At 43.0% G+C, this 23,889-nt stretch overlaps 1 protein-coding gene and 1 long non-coding RNA gene across 4 annotated transcripts in view; both read right to left on the reverse strand.

The window, feature by feature from the left end:
- Positions 1-1,130: 1,130 nt before the first annotated feature.
- On the reverse strand, positions 1,131-2,033 carry LOC128407891 (uncharacterized). The gene is made up of 2 exons (XR_008328929.1): positions 1,709-2,033; positions 1,131-1,336 (listed from the first exon to the last, which is right to left on the reverse strand). It is a non-coding gene; the product is annotated as an uncharacterized LOC128407891 (long non-coding RNA).
- Positions 2,034-2,371: 338 nt separating this feature from the next.
- LOC128407890 (core histone macro-H2A.1) overlaps positions 2,372-23,889 on the reverse strand; it is a 43,781-nt gene continuing 22,263 nt past the window's right edge. Inside the window, exons 3-9 of one of the 3 annotated variants that reach the window (XM_053376851.1) lie at positions 19,525-19,631; positions 19,081-19,278; positions 17,309-17,416; positions 10,790-10,880; positions 6,458-6,547; positions 5,426-5,600; positions 2,372-3,058 (exon numbers count right to left, since the gene is read on the reverse strand). In XM_053376851.1, the coding sequence (XP_053232826.1) occupies positions 2,893-3,058; positions 5,426-5,600; positions 6,458-6,547; positions 10,790-10,880; positions 17,309-17,416; positions 19,081-19,278; positions 19,525-19,631 (935 nt within the window). In that variant the 3' untranslated portion in view covers positions 2,372-2,892. Of the gene's footprint in view, positions 3,059-5,425; positions 5,601-6,457; positions 6,548-6,982; positions 7,086-10,789; positions 10,881-13,262; positions 13,363-17,308; positions 17,417-19,080; positions 19,279-19,524; positions 19,632-23,889 lie in introns of those variants that run through there. The other 2 variants (XM_053376850.1, XR_008328928.1) reach the window with 2 other exon arrangements.

Below are 23,889 nucleotides of genomic sequence, written 5' to 3' on the forward strand. Positions count from 1 at the left end.
CTCAGCTTTCCACATGCCATGTTCCTATCCCACTATAAAAAAATAGAAAGGCATATATTTGTCAATTACCTTTTTCAGCATGAGAGATAATGTAAACTATATGTTCTACCCACTATTTGAATTACACTTGCAGAACACTGTGCTGGATGAGAACATTTGCTTTCCATTTGCCGCCTAAAAATGATGCAAGATGGCATGCAGTCATTTCACAATCCTGACATCCAATATCATGGTGTAGTTTCAAATTCTCACACCCACAGCATTTTCCTTGCAAATAACATAGGGCATCTAATTCTCCATTTGTGTTAGGGAGATCACAGATACCATGGCACTTTGAAAAGTGCTGACAAACTAAACTTGGGTGTTTTACAAGGAAAGTTCCAAAGCAATTCTCCAGGTTCTTGCAATCCCTTTACTGACATCTAGTGGCATTTATACAAAATGCACTTTCAGAAATGTATGCAAGCCTAGAAAAATCCTATTTTTTTTTTGCTTTTTACACTAACTTTCAGCTAATGTTTAATAATGCAAGTATTGATGGAGCAAAGTTAGTTGGAGTTTGGGATCTGTTCCAAGGAAGTATTCATTAATAAAATCTTCAGCCACACCTTTTGTTTTAATGCAATCTTTCTGTTCAGTAATGCTATGACCGAAGCTAAAATCTGTCAAGGAAAAACTTTGCAGGAAGTAATAGGATGAATCTGAGACACTCTTGAAAGAAAATTTGTTTCTCAAGGGTTCTTATGTTACGGTTCATGGGAGATATCCTACTGGTGTGCATCCACTTCTATTCCTCTCTTCCCTGTGTCCCCCTAATCCGCTCTGGAAAATTGGGAGAGCAGATTTGGAGTCTGGGTGGGGACTGGAGGGCGGGCTCCAGAGTAGAATCGGAATAAAAAGAAATGGTCTCACTCCCTCTTCTGCTTCCATCACTGGAGGAACACCAACTAGATAAAACACTGTAAAATGATTTCTACTGCTCTGAGTGAGCTTCCAAACCAGGCAAAAAAATTTTTTAAGCAGCAATTGAGCTGATAATATATTTTCTGGAATTAGAAGCAATATATGTGAGCCTCACAAATAGTTTCCAGTAAGTGTCAGATAACAAGTTAAAAAAACAGAAACCAGGATGCAGCTTCACATCATATTTTTATTCTTTACGACTCTGATTACCAGGTGCCGGGGGTGGGGTGGGACAACAGAGCCTTGCTTGTGCCTTGCTTGAGAGTTTCTGTGATGTAACTGGCTGCTGCTGGAAATGGAGGGTGAATGCTGGACTAGATTAAGGGCATTTGGTTTGATCCTGCAGGTCAGTTATTTCAAGCTTACCTGCTCCCTAAAGGTAAAGGTAAAGGGACCCTTGACCATTAGGTCCAGTCATGACCGACTCTGGGGTTGCGGTGCTCATCTCGCTTTATTGGCTGAGGGAGCCAGCATACAGCTTCTGGGTCATGTGGCCAGCATGACTAAGCCGCTTCTGGCGAACCAGAGAAGTGCACGGAAACGCCATTTACCTTCCCGCCAGAACGGTACCTATTTATCTACTTGCACTTTGACGTGCTTTTGAACTGCTAGGTGGGCAGGGGTAGGGACCGAGGATCGGGAGCTCACTCCGTTGTGGGGATTCGAACCGCCAACCTTCTGATCGGCAAGAGCTAGGCTCTGTGGTTTAACCCACAGCACCACCCGCGTCCCTGTTCCTTACAACCAGTTCAACAGCTCTGTTGTAGGTTTCCTAGTAGCATCTGGCTGGCCACTGACTGGGCAGGATGTTGGGCTAGTCAGGGGTGGGTAACCTGTGGCCCTCCAGATGTTGTGGGACTCCAACTCCCATCAGCACCAGCCAGGGTGTCCAGTGGTCAGGTAGTCCAACAAACTGTGGAGGGTCGCACGTTCTCCATCTCATGATTACACAAACCCCTTTAGGTCCAGCAGGGTTTTTTTTAATGTTCTTAACTCTTAAATTACATTCTATGATTGTTCTTGAATTTTTCCAAAATGCCCAACATTCTAGCACACTTTTTGCTAAATTTTGGGTGGCTCCAGCAAAGCTTTCTGTATGTGTAACTGAGGTCAAGGAGGCAGCAAGGCAAACATGGAAGCCAGACCTGAAATGAAAATGTCTCACAGCCCAAAAGGAAGTGAATCCTTTTGGAACAAGGGCCATAGAATATTGGAAACTAATGCAGAATAACCCTGTGGATGTTTTTGCATATTTACATAATAAGAGCTAAATCAATTAGTACTTGATTAGTAATTATTTATACTGAAAGACAAGTGCATTGTTTGTTCATTCAAGTTGACATCCGACAGCTGTTGGTGCATATTTGTCAGAGGCTTGCAACCCATTAACTCAGAACACACCAACGAGAACATTTTAAACATTTTACTAAATCAATTCACACAAATCCCAAATTGCAATTATAATTAAGGGCAACAGGGTTCTTTTCTCATCAGATCCATCATCGGGACAAGACGTAAACACAAATAAGATGTGTAGCATCTTTTCTTCTTCTTTTAAAAAAACGAGAAAGGAACGCCACTTGATAAAAGCACCACAACACAGTTACAAAATAGGGTCTGCCGGTTTCTTCCACGAATAACAGACTATGTACTGCTAACAACTTCTGCATCAATCTGTACTTCATTAAAATAAAACTATAAAATCTCCTAGATTACACTAAATTCAGACAATGCCTGGAATACAGTGCATCAACAGCAGTAATGCCAACTATCAGTGCCAACATAAAAACATTTTAGAAAGTCAAAAAAGCCCTACCTCTATTCCCCTAGATGAGCAAAGTTAAAAATAAGGGCCGCTCTGTCTCACAATGAGGAATAAAGAATTGGAGGGGGAGGGGCAAGGAGGCAGGGACTCCTTGCTTTCACGACTTAGTTGGCATCTAACTTGGCCATTTCTTGCACATAAATCCCTATACTCTCACTGTCAAAGAGCACAAAATAGACGGTCTTGATTGAAGAGGACATTGTTGACACAAAATAGCTGGAAATGGCTTTCAGGATCAGCTGGGCAGCAGTCTGTTTTGGGAAACCATTCCTATTAGGAGAAAATAGGGAGAAAGAAAAAGATAACGTTGGCTCAATAAGCTTGCCGTTTGCAACACCATACTTTCCAAAGAACACTTATTTGCCATATGTATTACCAAATTGTAACCAGGCTTCTATAGCAGGATGCCTAGGCTGCAAGTTCTAGGGGGAAAGTCTGATGGCTAAAAGACATGGGTCTGATGTCAAGATTCACTGAGTGCCAAACTAGATGAGATGCTATTCATACAATTAGCAAAGACAAAAAATGGGCATTTTGAAGTGCAAGATCCCCCAACAGGGATCAGATCCCTAGTGTGGCAGATTGGTTTGTTTTTTAAATCATTGACATCCCTGGATTCCTCCCCATTGGCATGCTTAATATTTACATTGGTGTATTGATCAGGACCACAGTGGGAGGAGGGAAAGGGTTAAAGCCCACAGTGTGGTGCCAGGGTCCTATCATTTGCTTCTAATAAGCCACTCATGCAATTGCAAACTGCACAAATGGCATTGCATCTAGTGTGCCCCACAGAAACTTGCAGGAGTATATATCGTTTATGCAGATGCGATGTTAATTTTAACTCAAGCTTTGTTAGATTACCTCTGAAACATTTCAACCTGTATTTGTATATTCTAGGAGAAAAATGAATTCTTGGTTGTCCTAATAGGATATCTCAATAAGGCAGGCTCATGTTACAGTTTTACAGAACTGCTTCTCACTCGTACGGAGATGTGTGTATGTGGTTATGGGCGAACAGCCATACCTGTGTCAATGTGTGATTGGGATAGGGTATTGCAGGGTTTTGGGGTGGTGGTTTGGGGGAGATAGACACTAAAATGGAAACCAGATATTATTTAATGCTGAAATTTTGCACTAAAAGAAGGTCTGGTGTTGAAATCTGAACTACCCATAGTAATTATTTTTTAGTTCTGGTATACAGAACTTTACAACTATTTTTTCCAGAGATCTCTTACACATTTGGTCTAGATAAGTTAGCTCTAGTATATTACAGCATCTGGCAGACTAACTGCTATAAATGGTCTAATCCTCCCACTATCCTGTTGAAAAGGGAATATCGATCTATCTCATGCCCATGTAAACCCATTTTTCAGTCATAAACATGAATGGGGCTGTTTATGAAGGTTTAATGAGGAGTGTCTGCTTGACAGATGCCTGTCCCAGAACCCGTGCTGGCTCAGAGAGAAAATGCTAGCTTAGAAACTGTTCCTGTTTTAAAATAGGTTTGTTACTTCCTAAAACTTGTAAACTGAAATAGCAAGATGGGCATGTCATGCTTTGAAGGAACACACTTGTCATTGAAAGTGACCTATGTCATTTAAATATTAAACTTCTCTTCCATCACACACTACTAAACACTGTCTCCTTTTCCTATTGTTTTAAAGTTGAGACCTTCATGCCCCTCCGCATTTGATAGAATTTGGTCAAAACAGCTCTGTGAAGGAGGTAGGGTTTGGCATGTCCTGACTGAAGCCCTAAACAGCTGCATTGCTGAGCTAATGGTCTAATGGTCTGACTCAGTGTAAGACAACATCCTACGCTAAGATGAGCCAACCTTTGAAAAGTAGCCTATTCCCTTGAAAAAATGCTAGTGTTGGCACCACCCAGCAAGCAAACAGTACAACGCCATTTTACTGATTGCAGTACCTCTTCAAATGTGTTTGCCATCTATGCATTCTTTCAATATTGTTATTTTGGCTCCTGCCTAAAGTGAAAAAGCTCTTTCAGCCTGCACTTCCAAGATGGACCAGCCAGTCTTGAAAGTGGGCAGGAACAGAGAGATACAGAGTGTTTGGAAAATGCTTTCACAGTTCTGGAATGGGTGACTGCAAAACTAGCTTTCTTCCACTGCTGCTTACTGGGAGGGAGATGGGGGGAAGGGAAAGAAGCACTCTCCTGAAAAACCAGCTTTCCTCAAGCTAGTTATTTTTGAGTGCCACTTCTACTATCCCCAACCAGCACAGATAGTGGCCAGGGGTGACAAGAGAGGTATACCAAAAGATCCAGAGGTCAGCATGTTGTGGAAAGTTGACATCTATCATTCACACATTACTTTTTAACAAGGAGCATGTAGCAAAACATACCTGCCACCTGCCTTGAACTCTGGAAGAAGTCACCAGTAGCAGAGATGGTCCAACAAGTATTTTCCCTCATGGAATATATCTGGACTCAGGATTCTCAAGCCACACTCCCTCACCAGTCACACCCACATCTCTCACAGTCCCTGCTTTGCAGCCATCTTAAATGTTTTTGCCTGGCTAGATTAAGAGGATGCCAGAACACAAAGGTGCATAAAGCCCAAAGCAAAACAAAACCACCCAAAATCTGATAGGGTTTTGTTTGATAGGCCTGCCTTACCTGCCACTTCCAATAGAAGGAAACGCAATTGACTTCAGCTTCTTCTCATCTGCCAGAGCCAAGCAGTTCTTCACTGTCTTCTCCAATAGCTCCTCGCATTTGTCTGCACCCCAACTGGGGCTATTGCAATGGATCACAAACTTAGCAGGCAATCCATGGCCTGCACTGACGACAGCTGGTTGGAAAAGGAAAGTAAGTATGGCTTACTTCAATCTTCTAAACGTTTTGAAAAATGCAAATGTGACTGAACTAGTGAAGTATGTATATAGTTACTACTTTAATCCTTAAATTCCAGTAGACTGAATGGAACTACATGAATGGCAGTTCTCCATGGTCATCTCCCATCTGAGCCCATTGGTTGTGAAACACATGACCTAATTACCTCCTCCCACTTTAAAATTGGGCACAACACAACATCCTCTGTAGGTTCAATTGCTGATACTCAGCCTCCCTCAATCTGGTGCCCTTCCAAGGTTTTGGCCTACAACTCCCATCAGCCCCATCCAATGTTGGATGGGACCAATGGGAGTTACTGTCTAAAACACCAGGTTGGAAAAAGCTGTTCTAGACAATGTCTAAGTGCCCATGTGTTTCTAATACAGTGGTACCTTGGGTTACATACGCTTCAGGTTACATATGCTTCAGGTTACAGACTCTGCTAACCCAGAAATAGTACCTCAGGTTAAGAACTTTGCTTCAGGATAAGAACAGAAATCGGGCTCCGGCGGCGGCGCAGCAGCAGGAGGCCCCATTAGCTAAAGTGGTGCTTCAGGTTAAGAACAGTTTCAGGTTAAGAACAGACTTCCAGAACGAATTAAGTACTTAACCCGAGGTACCACTGTATCTTTAAACCCTGATTCCCACATGTGAGCATAGAATCCTGAATAAATGCACATACCACGGATAGGTTAAAACTATGTACACAGGTAACTCTTCCATAATGAATTTCTGCAAAGGCCAACTGGGAGTCTATGATACACACATTTCACTCACACTCCCCCCACCCCGATTTCTCAGGGATTTAAACTGCACCTCCAGCTGTGTCCAATGGCCCGTTCTTTTTGCGAAGTTCGACCACGGCCTCCAGGAATTCTTTTCCGCCTTTCTTCTCCAAAGTGCTCCCTGCACAAGGATAGAGTTGTGACTGTTCCGCATCCAAGAGAGAGCATTCATCACTTCAGGCAATTACATGGCATAATTTCTCCGAGCAAAAAGATTTTGGGGACTGCAAAGTAAGATCTAAACCTTTGGGGACGAGTCCAGAATAACTATTCTCTCCCTCTCTTTCTCTCTGTTTTTTTTTTTTTAAGATCACCCTCCCACACATTTTCATTCTGTCTGAAAGTATTTTCTGATGCAATTCTCAATGTCGGCCAGCAGGGCGGTGACATCCCTAGCGCCTTCGTCTGCACCAGGCAACAGACAACGTTCCAGAGAACATGCTCATTCAGTGCCACTCGATTGATGTACCAACTTTTTCCCTTAGAGGGCGAGATCCCCTTTCTGTCACAGATTGCTTTAAAGACAAGTTTGCCATAAGAAGAACTTGAAACTCACCTCATCTTCATCCCTGACCCCAACAGATGGCCCCCGGGAGTGAAACAGTCTTGTGAGTGCAGCGGGCTGCTTTACTTGACAACTGCCCAGCTTGTTGAACCACCTTTAACCAAGAGGAAGAGCCTCAGTAATAAGGAGATTCTCTTGGGAACATATCCCTCTGCTGAATCGCTTAACTGCGGCTAAAGAAGCTTGACAAAAGCTGCTCTTGTGTAGGAAGGGAGCTGCACAATTTCAATTACAGCCTGAGGTTTGCACAAAGGCAGTCCACCACTAAATGGTTTAGATCTTATTTTGCAGCTTTTACTTTAACACAGAAGAAATATAAAGTAGCTCAAAAAAAAAGTTTTTTTCCTAATTATAAGCACCCAAACCACAGTGCATTTTGCTTAAAGGTCGTACAAGTAGCAAGGCAAGGAAACGATGACATTGGGTTCTGGATTGAGAAAGATGCTTGGCAAATTGATTCCTGCAGCCTAATTGTAAACATATTTACTTGGGAAGTAAAATGCTTCTTTCAGTGGAACTTTCAAGTGCTCAGGGTCATAGGCTGTGGTATTAAGGATGCAACCCTACACACACTTACTACTGAACTCTGCAAGGCTTACACCCAAGTAAACATGCATAGGATTGGGCTGTTAGTATTAAAAGCCACAATGCTGCCATACTTTGTGAAATGAATTAACTTTAGTCATACAGACAACGGGACTGCAGTTTCTGATGGAAGTGCACACATTGTATGCTCAGTGAAATACGTTCGGATTTGGGATTGTGCCTCAAAAGAAGAGTTCTGCATACGCTACTGAACATGTGTTATGTTTTGCTTGATGACACAGACTAATCTTATCAGACTTCTAACAAGGTATTAATTCATTTTATTCTACTTCGTAAAGAATATGGAACGAGTTTCAGCTCAGAGGTTTATGGTATTCTCTTAAGAGATAATTAAAGGTAAAGGGGCCCCTGACCATTAGGTCCAGCCATGACTGACTGTGGGGTTGCGGCGCTCATCTCGCTTTACTGGGCGAGGGAGCCGGCGTACAGCTTCCGGGTCATGTGGTCAATATGACTAAGCCGCTTCTGGCAAACCAGAGCAGCGCACGGAAACGCCGTTTACCTTCCCGCTGGAGCAGTACCTATTTATCTACTTGCACTTAGACATGCTTTTGAACTGCTAGGTTGGCAGGAGCAGGGACCGAGCAACGGGAACTCACCCCGTTGCGGGGATTCGAACCGCTGACGTTCTGATCGGCAAGTCCTAGGCTCTATGGTTTAACCCACAGCGCCACCCGCGTCCAGGTTTTGCCTTCTAAGAAGGCTCTAATCTAAGTTTCATTAAATGGTTTTTGTCAAGTTTGGGTTTGATTATTGAATCTTGCATTTATTGAGCTCCATCTATGGATTGTTTAAACACTGATTAATAGCATTCGGGAGAACAGATATTTGTTCTTCCTTTAAATTGCTCATACCTTTGCCTGTGTGCATACGTTTATCAATTATATGTATTAGCATTAGAGATGTAAAAGTCAAATGGCACTGCCACAGTGATTAAAAGCAGTGCTTTTTCAGGGGGTACTCAAGGATACACAGTACTGGAATGTCTTGGGGGGGCTTTAAAAGTTTTTTGGGGGAGCTTAAAACGTTTTTTTTGGGGGGGCTTAAAAAAACTCACTTCAAGGTGAGTATGAGCACCTTTTTTTCTAGGAGGGGGGAAGCACTGGTTGAAAGTATTATAATAAACAATTGGAAATTGGCTGCCTTTTAATGATTTATTCAGATCTGCTAACCCTGATAAACATTTTTGTTTATGGTGTTACTTTAAAATGGAGAAGGAACATTTAAACTGGAAAGGCATGTCCTACCTGTACTGTACCACTGCTGGTTAGTTGCACTTAAGAAATGGGAATAGTGTATTAACTCTTTACACTACATTAGCTTCGCACCTTGCAGCTAAATGGTTCCTTGCTCATCACAGGCATAAATATATGTGTTACTTCCACAGAATAAAGTCATTATTTCATGCTGACAAAGCAGGCATTGGCAAAATGGTGACTACAGGCTATGCAGAAATTCAAGTCTGCAAAATTGTTGCGATATTCCCCCCAAATATAATGTGGTTAGAAGGCCTTTATGGATAAAAGTTAATCATTTGAAGCTAAGCATGTGTGCACTTCTGTTCTTCCTTCCAGCAGTCAAAGGGAATTAGAAGATCATGTGCTAATGAATGAAACAACCCAGGTTCCCCACCCACAACCAGAGACTTGACATGAAGGCATATCTTCATTATAGGTCGTCATATTTCAAAAAGCAAAATTCCTGACACCTGCAAAGTTGAGTTGGTTTTTTTTGTTTTTGTTTTTAGGAAGCCACCAAAAATTGTTGAACTTTTTCTTTTTCTTTTTTTAGAAAGCCACCTAACCCCAAAATAGTGAGTTTCAGTTTTTTGGGCTGCTTCCGCTGCTTTTTCCATCGCGTTGCCATACACCTGGGTTTTCCATTACAAAATTCCCCCAGACACTATTTTTACATGTGAAAACCAGGACACGTCAGGAATTTTCCTGATGTACGGCAAGCCTAGGTTAACACAAACTTGCAGTTCTTAGAAATGAGTGGCTTGGCTAGACCAACTTAGTTATTACTTCATTGGGATCCAAATGAGACTAACTATTCACATTTATTTCAGTGGGAATACGCATTACTAACTTAGCCGAGCTACAACCTATTATTTAGGATGCATTTTTGCCTATGCTGTTCCATGTGCAATTTTGTGTAAGCCACTTAGGACCACATTTCACGCGCTAACGTGGAGCGTGTGGGAAGAGCAATATCAGAAATAGACCCCGGCAGGCTAATGAAAAATTGCAGGGTTTCTAAAGCAGCAACCTTGCCAGTTAAGTGAGGATGGCTTCCTAAAAATATATATATAAGGATGTGCTTTTTGTACCTTCTGAAAAATCAAGCATCTACCTAATGAGACAAGAAACAGAAATCTTTTGAGTATTTTGTGGACCCCCTCTACATACCTCTTTTAAAAATCATGTGGGAAATGTAGTGAGTTAAATGGGCCTTCAAGAGTGCTTTAAATTGACTACACCAGTGGAACTGTACACTCCCCCCCCCCCAATAATTATGGGTAGTTGTGATGAATGTGTCTTAAAGATCTCCAATTCTGTTATTAAAAAGGTAAAGGGACCCCTGACCATTAGGTCCAGTCGTGGCCAACTCTGGGGTTGCGGCACTCATCTCGCTTTATTGGCCAAGGGAGCCGGCGTACAGCTTCCAGGTCATGTGGCCAGCATGACTAAGCCGCTTCTGGCGAACCAGAGCAGTGCACGGAAACGCCGTTTACCTTCCCGCCAGAGCAGTACCTATTTATCTACTTGCACTTTGACGTGCTTTCGAACTGCTAGGTTGGCAGGAGCAGGGACCGAGCAACGGGAGCTCACCCCGTTGCAGGGATTCGAACCGCTGACCTTCTGATCGGCAAGTCCTAGGCTCTGTGGTTTAATCCACAGCACCACCCGCGTCCCTAATTCTGTTATTAGTAAGAGCCTATTTCCTCCCTCTTCCATAATATTAACCTCAATGTGCTTTGCACAGGAAAACAAAGCCAGTGAGGCGAAGTGATGGTCCAGGTCTTGATTGGACAGGAATCTTGCATTTAACCAATTTGGCCCTGACTTTACTCGGTACAGGGCAGGACTGCTGGAAGTGAGAAAAGAATGCTGATCCGCAGGGGCAAGCTTGTTGCTGCTGATTGGTTCATGCATACACATACAAACTCTGCAGCACCGAACTCTCCATTACCTACTTCACCACCGGTGTAGAAGTCAGAGTTTGTCGGGTGAACGACAGCATCACTGTCGATCGTGGCAATGTCAGCCTGAACAACTTGCAACTACAACAGGTAAACAAATGTGCATCAACCATGTTGGTCAAAGACCCAAAACAGGATCTACATTTCCTCGTTATCCTACCTTTGGGCTTCAAAATGTGTGCCATTAACAATAACAACCAAACCCCAAAAATCTTTGTACAGGTGTATGCGAAGAAAAGGGGGGAATGTAAGGAGGAAGCAGAGAAGTATCAAATACATCAACTTTAGCAGCTGACCGACAGGACAAGGACACGGCAAGCGTTTCAGCATGTGTCAACAGCAGCTACAACCTTCTTGACCTTGCCGAAACCTGTGAAACTGGAATCTTACGGAATGTGGTAACAACATCCAATACCTGGATAATCCAGCCCAACAAAACAACTAGCTTCTCCAGTTTGATGATTATTTGCATTTTTCCGTACACAACTCCCTAGACATACTGGGGGTAAGCAATGATCCAGTTGACTTATGCGGGTCTCTTGAAAATGGGACTAAGGCTGCAATCCTATATACACTTACCTGGGCATAAGCCCCACTGAATTCAATGGGAATTACTTCCAAGTAGACATGTATAGGATTGTGATATGAAAGTGCTTAACTTTGGTTGGATGGTGCCTGTCGTAAAACTTGTCTGAAATTAGAACAAGTGTGTGTGTGTTTTAATTTACAGCCTAAGACCACATTATGTGAAGTTATGATTAAGTTTATTCATTAATAGTTTATAAACAGTTAATCACTTTCACTTTGATAGTTTGTTTAAATTTCAAAGATAAGGAAAAAACCCCATAAAATATTTTAGGTGAAGACTGGTCTAAATAAAACTTTCTTGTGCCCTCTGTTTACTGATGAACGTGCTAGCATTGAGAAAAATCATCAGGCTGTCAAAATCAAATTCACCGTTTCATTAAGAAACTATTAAAAACTTGTGGAATCATTAAAAACAGTAATCTCCTCCTCTGCACACAGCAAAATAAGGCAGGTGCCAACTCTGCAGTGTTTCTAGCCCCTCCTGGAGATATATTTATTCACACAGGCCTTTACTGGTCATTGACATCAACTTATTTTTAAATGTAGTCTGTGCTGTATTTATTGGCTTTTAATTTTTTTTAAAAAAAGTATTAGTATTTATGTGTTGTTAACTGTCTGGGTTTCTTTTGAAAAACAACAAAGTGTTGTATACCGTATTTTTCGTACAATAGGACGCTCCGTCCCATAGGACGCACCTAGTTTTTTGGGGGGGAAATAAAGGAAAAAATGTTTTCCTTTATTTCTCCCCCAAAACCAGGTCGGGGAACAGCGGGATGGCGGCGCTGCGCCTCTCCACTGTCCCCCGAGCTTGTGGGGCTGGCCGATGTCTGCCCAGCGCACGGGGCGCTCTGCTTCAGGGCGCCCTGCGCGCCGGGTGGCAGGCTGCTATCCGCAGCGTGGGGAGCCCTGCGGGAATTCCCGCAGGGCTGCCTAGGCTGCGGATGTTTTCCCGAAGCGCCGGGCGCTCTGCTTTCGGGGCGCCTGGCGCTCCGGGAAGCAGGCGACTATCCGCAGCCTAGACAGCCCTGCGGGAACTCCCGCAGGGCTCCCCACGCTGCGGATAGCAGCCTGCCACCCGGCGCGCACCGACCCCTCTCGTTCTCCAAGCTTCAGCGAAAGCCTGCATTCGCCCCATAGGACGCACCCAGATTTCCCCTTCATTTTTGGAGGGGAAAAAGTGCGTCCTATGGGGCGAAAAATACGGTACTTACCTAAAAGCAATTAAGGTAAATATAAGCTATTGCACCCTTCCCCAACGTAGTACCCTGCTGATGTTCTGGATTACATATCTCTGCTTGTTGGGGGTGATGGGACTTGTAGTTTAAAACACCTACACCAGGTTAGGGAAGATTGAGCTACTCCACAAAATCACGTAGATTATTATTATTAAATGTACGTCCTTTGAATGACAAGACAACTTTCTTTTTGAGCAAAGCATTCTTAAAAAAATACAGGTAGTGTCGAAAATGTATGATTAAAATAATCTTTGTTTATAACTGAACAAGAAGCTGATTGAATTAAAAACAGGGAAGGAAGCAGGGGAGCATATTAGGTCATTATCTCTCACTATCAGTTTCTATCCCTACCTACTTCAATGAAAAGAATAATCAGAATGGAGAAACTACTTATTTTGATGACGGATATTTAACCGTTTTAGCTCTCAAAGAATCCATATACGAAACATCCCCAAAAGAACCAACAGTCACATTCGATTATTATGGAACAATAAGTTAATGAGGTAATAGTCACATATAATAATCCACCCTTTTATGTATTTTGAGGCTTTCAAAATCTTGCATTTATTACATGAGAGTAGTGTGAGCATTCCATAATTTCCATGTGACTGTTAGTTATGGCAGCCCATTCCCCATTTACCTAGATCATCTTTAAGGTCAATGTCAGCATTGGTGGGATTGATAATGGCCTCCACTTCGAAGCCGGCTAAATTACTGATTTCACTGTGAATAAGGTTCAGCTGAAAAGAAAAGCATGAGGTGGGAAATAACGACAGGACAGTTGGGAAATCACAGAGAAGCTGTAGAAAAGTAAGACTTGCAACGCAGGTGGGGGTAGCATCACTGCAAACAACGGTGCAGAAATAAATGGCAGGTTAACTGGTAAACAAACAAAATGGAATATGCTTCAAACTCAAGACTAGGACATGATTCTGTACATGGAAAGGAAGCACTTGTGTCAGGTCAGAGCTTTAACTTGCCAAGCTTTAATGCCTGATGGGCACGAGCTGGTAAGAGGCTGGGATTTCTGGTCCCTACCACCTCTGCTGGCTTCCTACCAGGCAGTAGTGGATGTTTGGGCAGTATAGCGCTTGCTCCAACTCTGATTGGTCATGTCACGACTGCCTACCGGGAGTTAGAGGGGTAAAGCAGCAGAGAGGTTGGTGTGGTGCAAACCGGCTGGCAGGACTGCTGGATTCTCTCTGCTGGCGTGTTTTCACCACCCTGGTTTCGCCTCTACCCCTCTACCCCCAAATAAGTAGCTGCAACCAACCTGAGCAGTGGCATCCCACCCCACCACCTGCTACTGCAACTACAGGAAGTGACCAGCAATCATTTTACACGACATGTATCTGATCTGCTTACAATGACGTGCAACCAACGGACATTTTGGTTCACTATTGCATATGGTGGGTAGGGAAGAGAAGGGATGGTTTTGCATGTGTGTGTAATTTTGATAAGGATATACCTTAAGGCTGCAGTGCTCTCTTACCTGGGAATCAAGCCCCAATGAACCCAGTGTGCAATGGGCACGGTAAACTTTCTATAAATGGGTAACCAAAATAAGACAATGTCCCCTTTCTGTTTGGCAGGATGCTGCAGGAAACCAAGTATAAGAGCTTTCACACAAGTCAGTTTGGTAGGGAAGCCCCCACCAAGTAGTGTGAGGTGGGTGGCTGCTAGGGAGAGGGCCTTGTCAGTGGTGGCACCCCCAGTTATGGAATGTCCTCCCTACAAGAGTCTTTCCTGGTGCCTTCTTGATGGTATTTTCAGAATAATCTTTCAGGTGAAGCCTTTTAAAAAAAACCTTCCTGGGATTAAATCTTCAAATGGGAATGTTTATGTGGCATAGGCTCTCAATTTTGTACTTTTAAAAATCCCTACATGATTTGTACCTTACATTCTTTGGAGCAGGGAACTCTTTTGGCTCCATGGGCCAGATCCATATCAGGAACTGCCTTGCGGGCCAAATTTGACCTGAAGCCATTGTGAGTCACATGATTGACAGGTGGGGAGGGCCACCCACCTGCCAAAGTCCCCTCTTGTATTACTACTTATTCCAATTTATTTTTTTGTCAATGCGAAGGGAGAAAAATAAAATAGCCGTTTTTCAAATGCAAACAAAATACAAAGTGCCAAAAAGCATTGACATGCTGTGGGGAGCAGCCCAGCCTTCAAAGTGGAAGTAAGGAGTCAACTGAAATGAAGGGAGCGGTGCAGATGGAGAATCAGAGATGTGTGTGCAAAAATTATTCCTGCAGTTTTCGAATGTAAGATATGTATTTATTCTGAATTGGAATGAATTATGCCGAGGCCTGTTTTTAAACAGAATCTATGGGAATTACTTCATGCACTTATAATAATTTCTATGTTTTCTCATACTCTACTGTTTGAGTCTTGCATTGGCGCAACTGGTGTTGGCAGAGAGAAGGCAAAAATCCCAAGGGACTCAATTTCTTAATATATTCATAAACCAGCCTGTTGTAACCAGAATTAGAACTAAATGCAGTTTTTAATGTGTGGCGGATGAAGCTTGACAAAGTACTAAAATAATATTTTCTTCAGTAGAACAAAAAAACACGCATGTAATAGACATACAAAATATCAACAAATACAAAATGTTAGCATTTCTCAGTGCAAATCCCTAAACCTTCTCCATTTCCAAATGAAAAATATGACTTTGGAGGTTAGATGCACATATAAACATGCCTTCCAAGCTACTTTCTTCATTGGGAAAAGGGACTATTATTCAATATGAAATAATAATTAGCTAGAAGAAAGCGCACCCCTGGTAAGACAGCAAAAGGAACATATCATTTTGTGATTTATGTAACTGAACATGTAACACCCCACTTTAAAGCATTTTCTCACTGTAACACAGACATACAATCAAGTTTCTGAAGGGTGTTTCTGAAACCTTTCCTGAGTGTTTTGGTTCATGCAATAAGAACGGATCTACATGATATTACAAGGCAATTGCAGAGTTTTCCAATTCTGCATTTGCCTCTTAACTTTTAACGCAGGAGGGATAGGCCTTTGTGGAGGAGGCTGGGAAGGGGAGCTGCTTAACCCTTCTCCCACCACTGATTTTTCCTTCCAATCACTATCCAGTCCCCCCCCCTCCTCTGGACGGGCATTTCCAGTATTAGGAGTTAGCTCGAATGTGTGCGAAATACTTTGGAGGATGCTTGCAGGAGACGCAGCAGATGGAAAAAGGGTTAAGCGATCTCACTGCAAATGCCTCCAACCCTGCAAAAATCTCTAAATTATCATTAACTGGCAACAATGCTTGGAAAACACATATTGCATGCCAGCTAAATTGTAAGGCATGTTGGAATGAAAGACCGCAAACGTATTTACTGAATTAATTAGTGCAATGCCACCTGGCATTTTTCTCCAAAATTTAATTTACTGGGGCCGTATCAACAGGGCCTAACAGACAGAGATGACTGTATAGCAAAGCTATTTCATTTTCAGCACAAGTTCACTAAAACAAGTACGCTGTCATGTGCAGATGCTTTTAAAATCACAGAACATGCTGTTGCCTTCAACTAGGAGGCTATGTGTGCTCCTCTGGTGACCACCTGCATCTAGGGATGTCAGCATCAGTCATTATCACAATTAACCTTTTTGGCTAGGCACATAGCTTTGTTTATTTATTCCTCCCTCTCCTTCGCTAGTCAGTCTTTTCACATCTATCCAAAACTCCACCACCAGAATTCTTTAATTTGCTGATTCCATGATGCCCTTTTAAAGCTCTCTATAGCATCTGTCCACAATATATTTCTCCTTTTCTTACCCATTACACCTTTCCCCCCCGCCCCCGTCCTCAGCTCCTTCCCCTCTACTACTACCAACCACTCAGAGGTTTCTTGCTGGGCACCATGGAGGGGATTCAATGTAGTGCTAAGATGAATAGATTTCCATCTTGCCTGATAGCTCTCCCTTCCCTTCCCCTCACACACTCTTCTGGGGGTTTTCCTGATCCTCCAGAGCAGATTTTGGGAAGGAGCAGGGAAGCCTTGTTGCACGAGTGGAAATATTTATGACCACCCATTTCCCCTTCCTGCCTCCCTAGCATGGCTCCCTGAAATTTTATGTGTTGCCACTTCTTCCTCCCCTTTCATATTGCTACTGAAACCCCATATTTTCTGTGAGGCCTTTGGCTTAACCCCTGAATCCCCATTGACACCTATAACTACATTTTTAATTACATGCAGCTGCATTTGCCCATGGTCATCCATTGCTACCTTCATTTCTCCTTCTCCTTCTCCTGTTTGTTTATATTTAGAGAGCAATCTTTTTTGGACTTTCCCCCCCTTTTCTTTCCCTCACCCCCCAACACTTTGTGCTATGTGTACTGAAGAAACAATGAGTGCAATCTTCAAAAATATATATAAAAGATTCCATTGTTTCCAAGAGGATAGTTTGCCAGATGTGTTAATCACGGCAGGTGGGGGAGAATGGGGAACTTGGGTGTGTGCCAAGCCATTGAAGAAGCAAGGAAATTGCGTTGCACCCAACTAACTTCTACACAGAGTAAACCCAATTAAATTGATAAGCCTAAGTGTGCCAGCTTACTAGCTTCCGTGGATCTGCTCTGAGCAGGACAAGCACCGGATGCAATCCTGTATATCTATTTAGCTATGTACTATTAAAAACTGTGAACATATTGCACAAACCTACCTTCTGCCCAAGGAATAGACTTTTTGTGGAAAGGACGGTGAAGCCATCTGTCGGGGTGCCTTCTGTTGTGCTGTCAGCACTTGCTGATTTGCTGACTTCTCCCTGTTTCTTCTCAGTCAAAATCAACCAAGCAATCAGTTAGTAAAATCCACAATTAAACAGACCAACGCAGCACAACTAATCATATGCTCATGAAGTGCATGCATACTACTCTATTGCAGCTACTCCACAGAGGGAACAAGTTTGCAAAGCCCCCACTGCTAGATTAGACACATGCTAGATGTATTCACGAATTTTAGATACAAATAAAACTTCTCACTGTGTTGGTAATCCATACGCTTTACTATACGGAATGTGTCTTACCATCCATCTAGCAGTGTGAGTGGGAATCTGTCTCCGACATATCTCAGCTGAGTGACTCTCGTATAGCTAAAAGAATACTCATGATTGGATTCCTCTAAAGGTGTGATGTCAAAGGCAAATCCATGTTGTGTTTCTTCCCCAAAGGTATAAGCAACAAAAGGTATTTTTATTTGCATAAATTTCCTTTGCATGAAGAAGGTCCCAGTTTCAGGCCCAGGCCAGGCTGGGAAAAGATTCCTATCTGAAACAGTGGTGAGCCATTGCCAGTGAAGCTAGATGGCCCAAGAAGGCAACTTCTTACGTTTCCATGTAAAGCTGTTGAAGAACTCTGCTTTTGTAATCATGGTATAAAGCAGGAGCGGATAACCTTTTGTGCCCATTGGGCCAGATCTTTATATGCTGCTGCCCTGTAGGTCAACTCTGGCAGGCCGGTGGAACTACCCACCTCTCAGTCACCTGATGTCGGCTGACTGGCAAGTGGATTGTCCTGCTCACCAGTCAACATTGGCCGGTAGGGTTGCAGGGGAGGAGGGAGAGAGCAACCAAGCAGGTTGAACTCCCTGTGCATCAGCTGACGTGTGTGAAGATCAATGCTGCTTTCTGCAGGGTTTGGGTGCACCAGCAAGTTCTCTGTGGGAAACTTGCTTGCATACCTGAACCAAGCAAGGCTGACCTCCTCACCCTCAGCTGAGGCGAAGGGAGTTCAAGCCAGACTTCTGCAGCGATTGGCTGCATGAGAAACCAATCCAGCCACATCTCTACCTGCCCTGCTCCTGATATCACATAAGACATCAGGTGTGGGGCAGGTAGGCATGGCTTGGGGGAAACAGCTTGGCGGACCAAATGCAGCCTGCAGCCAGAGGTTCCCCATCCCTGTTAGAAAGGGTACATTAGGAAACTAGATGTTCTAGAATCTATAATGTGCTCACCTCCACCTCCACAGAATGACCAAGCGGTATATGGCCCACTGCTCTCTATAGCATGTCGCCTGTAACATTTATAAGGCGGAAGTGGCTTGCCAGGAGGGGAGATAGCGCTACTCTATCAGGTGGGTTGTGGCTGCTTACCAGGAAAGAGAGAGGGAGAGAAGAGGTGCAGGGGAGGTCAGCATGGGGCAAATAGGTCAGTAGGCACATAGGGTTGGCTCCACCAGCACATTTGCATGATGCCAACCTCTCCACCGCCTCTCCCTCCCACCCAGTAAGCAACAGTAACCCACCTGCCACAGCAACTCCACCTCACCTGGCAGGCTGCTTCTGCAACTAGTTAGGGTCAGATCAAGTGTCATCCAGACAGCTAGAAATAATCCATGTTATACACAAGCACTAACTTTGTCTCATGAAGCACAATGAGGTTTGCTTCCAGGTAAACAAACGTAGAACTGGGCTGTAGAAGAAATGGAAGCATACCTTAGACTTTCTTGCTCCTTTCTTGCCGCCCGTTTTCTTTGTTGTGGTTTTCTTCTGTGATGGAGATTTTGCCTTTTTCGCTGGTGGCGGAGTGATGATCGCTTCCAGTTTTCCTTTCGAACCCCGTTTCTTCGCCAACAATTCTGGGTGAATATTTGGTAATACACCGCCACTGGCTATGGTGACGCCTTTCAACAGCTTAAATGGAAACGGAACAAACAGGCAATGCTGAATGGCTTTGAAACTGGGAGAAACCAGGCGCCTCGCCACCAAAGGCAAGGGAAACGCACAGAGGAAAAACTCAACAGCGGGGAGATTATGTGACAATTTCAACCTGAAGAGTTGCTGATACATTTCCCATTCATGTAAACTACTCCTTATATTCTGAATTACGACTTTGGGTGAAGAAGAGAAAGGAAAGACTCGAAAGGGAAATCTTTTTACCTGATTTAATTCTTCGTCGTTTGCTACAGCCAACAGGATATGTCTAGGTGTGACACGACCCTTCTTGTTGTCCCGTGCGGCATTTCCAGCCAATTCAAGAATTTCCGCTGTAAAGGAAGAGAAGACTTTCTCAATTCAAAACAAAAGAAAAACACCTGGCCTTTGTTTGGTGAATAAGGGGACAAAGTAGCATATAGTTGATTTTCTAGCAGCTGACAAAAGGTATGCAGCCACCTGACTCTCCAAGTACCTCGTGGTCACAAACCACAGTATTATTTGCCCGATAGTAGATTGTAATCATAGATACGCAACCCTGGCTCTGTTATTAATCCTCCAGATTTATAAAAAGACCATAGGAATTTATGTACAAAACTTAACCTGTCTCACAACAGGATCAAGACAGCACTTCTTCTTTGCCTTTGCAAGATTTCAGAGGGTTTTCCTGGGTTTTGTCATCATTTTGGGGTCAAAATTTCATGGCCAGGCATGCATTAGAAATTTCCCAGTAGGAATCAATTAAAATTGTCAACTCATTATGCAAACGCTCACCTAACAAACGATTTCCTGAGAATGCATTGGATGGATGTGGAAAACATGGATGTGGAATCGGCCAGCCTATATGACAGCCTATTTATTCTGATGACAAAACTAAAAGATAACAAACCAATATAAGAGAAATTATTTATTGGGAACTAAGGAAAGACCTAATACATAACTGTATTTGTCTGGTGTGTGTTGTATATTTTTTTAATCTATCTTTTGGTCCAGATCATTTTTGCACAATGTTCCAGATTTTCAAACCAGAAGTACTAATGTTTTTTAACCTAACTGAAATACAGAAACAACTATGGATATTTTCATGTTTTAATACATATTCTGTACATCTTGGGTAGTCCGTTTTGCCTAACTATTAGGAGTCTTCCATGCATTCATACATAAAAAATATCAAGTGGCATGAGTGTTATTTAATCATTTATTCTTTAACAGATAAAAACAGATTACATGTGTAACATGCACCCGCTTTGGGGAATATGTAGGGAAGGCAATAATTTCTAGTGAAAAAAAGAAAACCATTAAACTATAGTTTGCATGATATAAAGGATTAGCTTCAGTACGTATACTAGCTAAGCTGCCCTTTATAATATTCCTGTGATAAGCCTGTTATGACACTTACTGGAAAACCTTTGACTACAGCAACAGATGTATTTTTATCAATGATATTAAGAATTGTTCAGTGTCATATTTCTAAAAGATGTGGTACTGAGAGAGTATTTTGTTTCTCTAGGTTGATGACTTAACATGATTCCACATATGTGTGGCTAAATTTTTTTTATGACAGACCAACTTTTAATTTAAAAACCTGGAAAGTTAATTCAATATTGAATGTCATTTCTGTGAGGCGCTATTAATGCTCACAGCATCCCTGCGCGTTGAATATTCAGGGTCAAGTCACTTGTCATAATTCCAGACAAGGCAGCGAAATTGTTTTGCTATTATCACCTCCTGCCTGGAATTGTAACACATGAATCAGCCCTAAGGCCATGTATTATAGGAGCTAAACACCTGCAGTGGTACAGATGCTGTAATACTCCAAGGAACCCACTTCTGCTCCTTTTCTCACCTGCCTCCAATAGGACTCTGCTACCGTAAGCCAAGTGGTCTCCAAGGTCAAGGAGGAACGAAAATACAATCCTTTATGTTTGATAGCATATTAACAGCAGGGCAGATCTTAGGGCTTGGGAGTACCCTGATAGGTCAGCATGTGCTGAGGAGGTCCTGTGTACTGGTTTGTGAATTGATGCACGCCCATCATTCACTGGCTGTAGCTTCAAGTGACAACTTGCCTATGCAAATGGTGAGCAGCAAATCAATCTTTCAGTTCATTGGCTTGTGCCAACTCAAACATAATATTTTTCAAGTGAGGCAGTTCAAACATTTAACCGTGAGCCATCAAGCACCCTCTTGGGGAGGGAAGGAATAATAATTATTCAGTGTTGCTGTAAGGATTTCAGTGGGGGAAACCTTGGACCAGTCACTGTCTCTCAGCCTAATGTACAGTGGTACCTCAGGTTACATACGCTTCAGGTTACATACGCTTCAGGTTACAGACTCCGCTAACCCATAAATAGTGCTTCAGGTTAAGAACTTTGCTTCAGGATGAGAACAGAAATTTCTGCGGCAGCAGCAGGAGGCCCCATTAGCTAAAGTGGTGCTTCAGGTTAAGAACAGTTTCAGGTTAAGTATGGACCTCCGGAACGAATTAAGTACTTAACCCGAGGTACCACTGTGGCTTACAGCATTGCTGCAAGGAGAAAATGGAGGGAGGATGGACCATGTACACCCCAAGAGCAGGTGCTGAGGGCCTGAGTTTTTAATGGGACAACAGCAAATGGGTGGAGTTTCAATATCTAATACCCCAGTCATGGAGCTGTTAACCCCAGAGGAAAAGCTCTCATGGCGCCAATCGTCTAGCAACATTACAGTACATTTCTTCCTTGGAAGGAGGCTTCTCTCCAAGTTCATCTTGAGCACAGCAAGGTCACTGGAGGGGTAAATACCTTAATCCTGAGCATCCAATCCTATTCCTCTCATATACAGAAAAGATGAAGCTAAACTCAGAAGTTCTAACTCAGGATTCATCATGCCCCCCTCCTCTGGAGGACAGAGCTATAATATAATAAACTATGTGTACAGTTCAGAGATGGAATATCCAGGCATGGAATATTGGTTAATATGGCATCCTTTGCCAGCAAGCCAAATCCACAGTGTGCAGCAAGAAGTACTGATGAGACAGAGTGAGGCCCTGAGGGGACTAAGAGGCTGCAGAAAAGAAATGGAAAAGCAATTCCACCAGCTTTGGGAAGGCAGATTGATCTTATCCTGACAACATACATCTGGGACAGCTAAAACGATGAGGACCTCATCTTCCCTCTGCTTCAAGCAGGCCCCGCAATATATAGAGAGTATATTTTATTATTAGCAATTCCTCTCACAGACTAGACTCATTGAAATCAATGACCCCAAATCAGTCAAGTACAGTTGTTCCTTGGAAGTTGAATGCCTTGCAGGTTGAATGTTTTGGCTCCCAAACGCACACCTGGACATGATTGTTTCTGGTTTGGGAACGTTCTTTGGAACCCAAACGTCTGTCGTGACTTCCGGGGCTTCCATTGACTGCAGGAGCTTCCTGTAGCCAACTGGAAGCTGTGCCTTGGTTTCTGAAACATTTTGGAAGTCAAACGGACTTCTGGAATGGATTCCGTTTGACTTCCAAGGTACGACTGTATGTCAATTTCAGTGGATCTCCTCCAAGTGGGGACAAATACAACCCTCTGTATTTATTATGCACTAGTAACAAATTTGCCTTTTTTACTCTTGACATCTGATACAACTACAGTGGTACCTCGGGTTACATACATTTCAGGTTACAGACTCCGCTAACCCAGAAATAGCACCTCTGGTTAAGAACTTTGCTTCAGGATGAGAACAGAAATCGGGCTCCGGCGGTAGCAGTGGGAGGAGGCTCCATTAGCTAAAGTGGTGCTTCAGGTTAAGAACAGTTTCAGGTTAAGAACGGACCTCCGGAACAAATTAAGTACTTAACCCGAGGTACCACTGTATACAGAGAAGTTATATCGTAACCAGAGAGTCTGTGTTAAGTGTTGCTCTTCAATATCTGAAAGGAACATTTTATTTGTCCTTTATCTGTCTCTTTCAGGGGACACCTGTTTTTGAAAAGCATGAAGTTTTTCTCCATGTGCAGGAAGCAATTTTGAAAGCACTGTTTCCTAATGGCCCTTCAGGGAAGCCTACGCACCCCACTTCCTTTTCAGACTCGGGAAGAAAGTGTGGTTTAAGAGGAAGGGTAGAAGCTTGTGAAGAACAGAAAGAAGTAAAATGAGGAGCACAGAGGGAGAAGCATTATGTTCCGCGCACTCAGGCTGCTGTTCTGCATTTATCTTGGAGCAACACTCATTGAGCTCAATGGGGCTTACGTCTCAGTAGGTGTGCACAGGATTGTGTGGTCACGCACACGCTCCATTTTAAGGGTCCTTGAGTAGCACTTTCACAGCTAGCTTGAGGAGTTCCGCCTGGCGTTCTGATTTTAAAAAGTCTTGCCCAATAAATGCCCTTTTTCTGTAATTAAACAAAAGTTGAACTGCAGCATTCACGGCAGAATTTTTAATGTGCACAAAGGATTTCCAGTGAGATCCCTCATCCACAACAATAAACAAGCAAACAAACAAACCTTTTTTGCGGGGAGGGGGGAAGCAAATAAACACAATGTAGCAGGGCCTCTTTACGGATGCTTTAAAACAGAAGAGCCAATGTAGTTCCCCTCTAGATGCTGTTAGACCTCCCCTG

This window comes from Podarcis raffonei, chromosome 2, assembly GCF_027172205.1.
Source record: "Podarcis raffonei isolate rPodRaf1 chromosome 2, rPodRaf1.pri, whole genome shotgun sequence".
Lineage (NCBI taxonomy): Eukaryota > Metazoa > Chordata > Lepidosauria > Squamata > Lacertidae > Podarcis > Podarcis raffonei.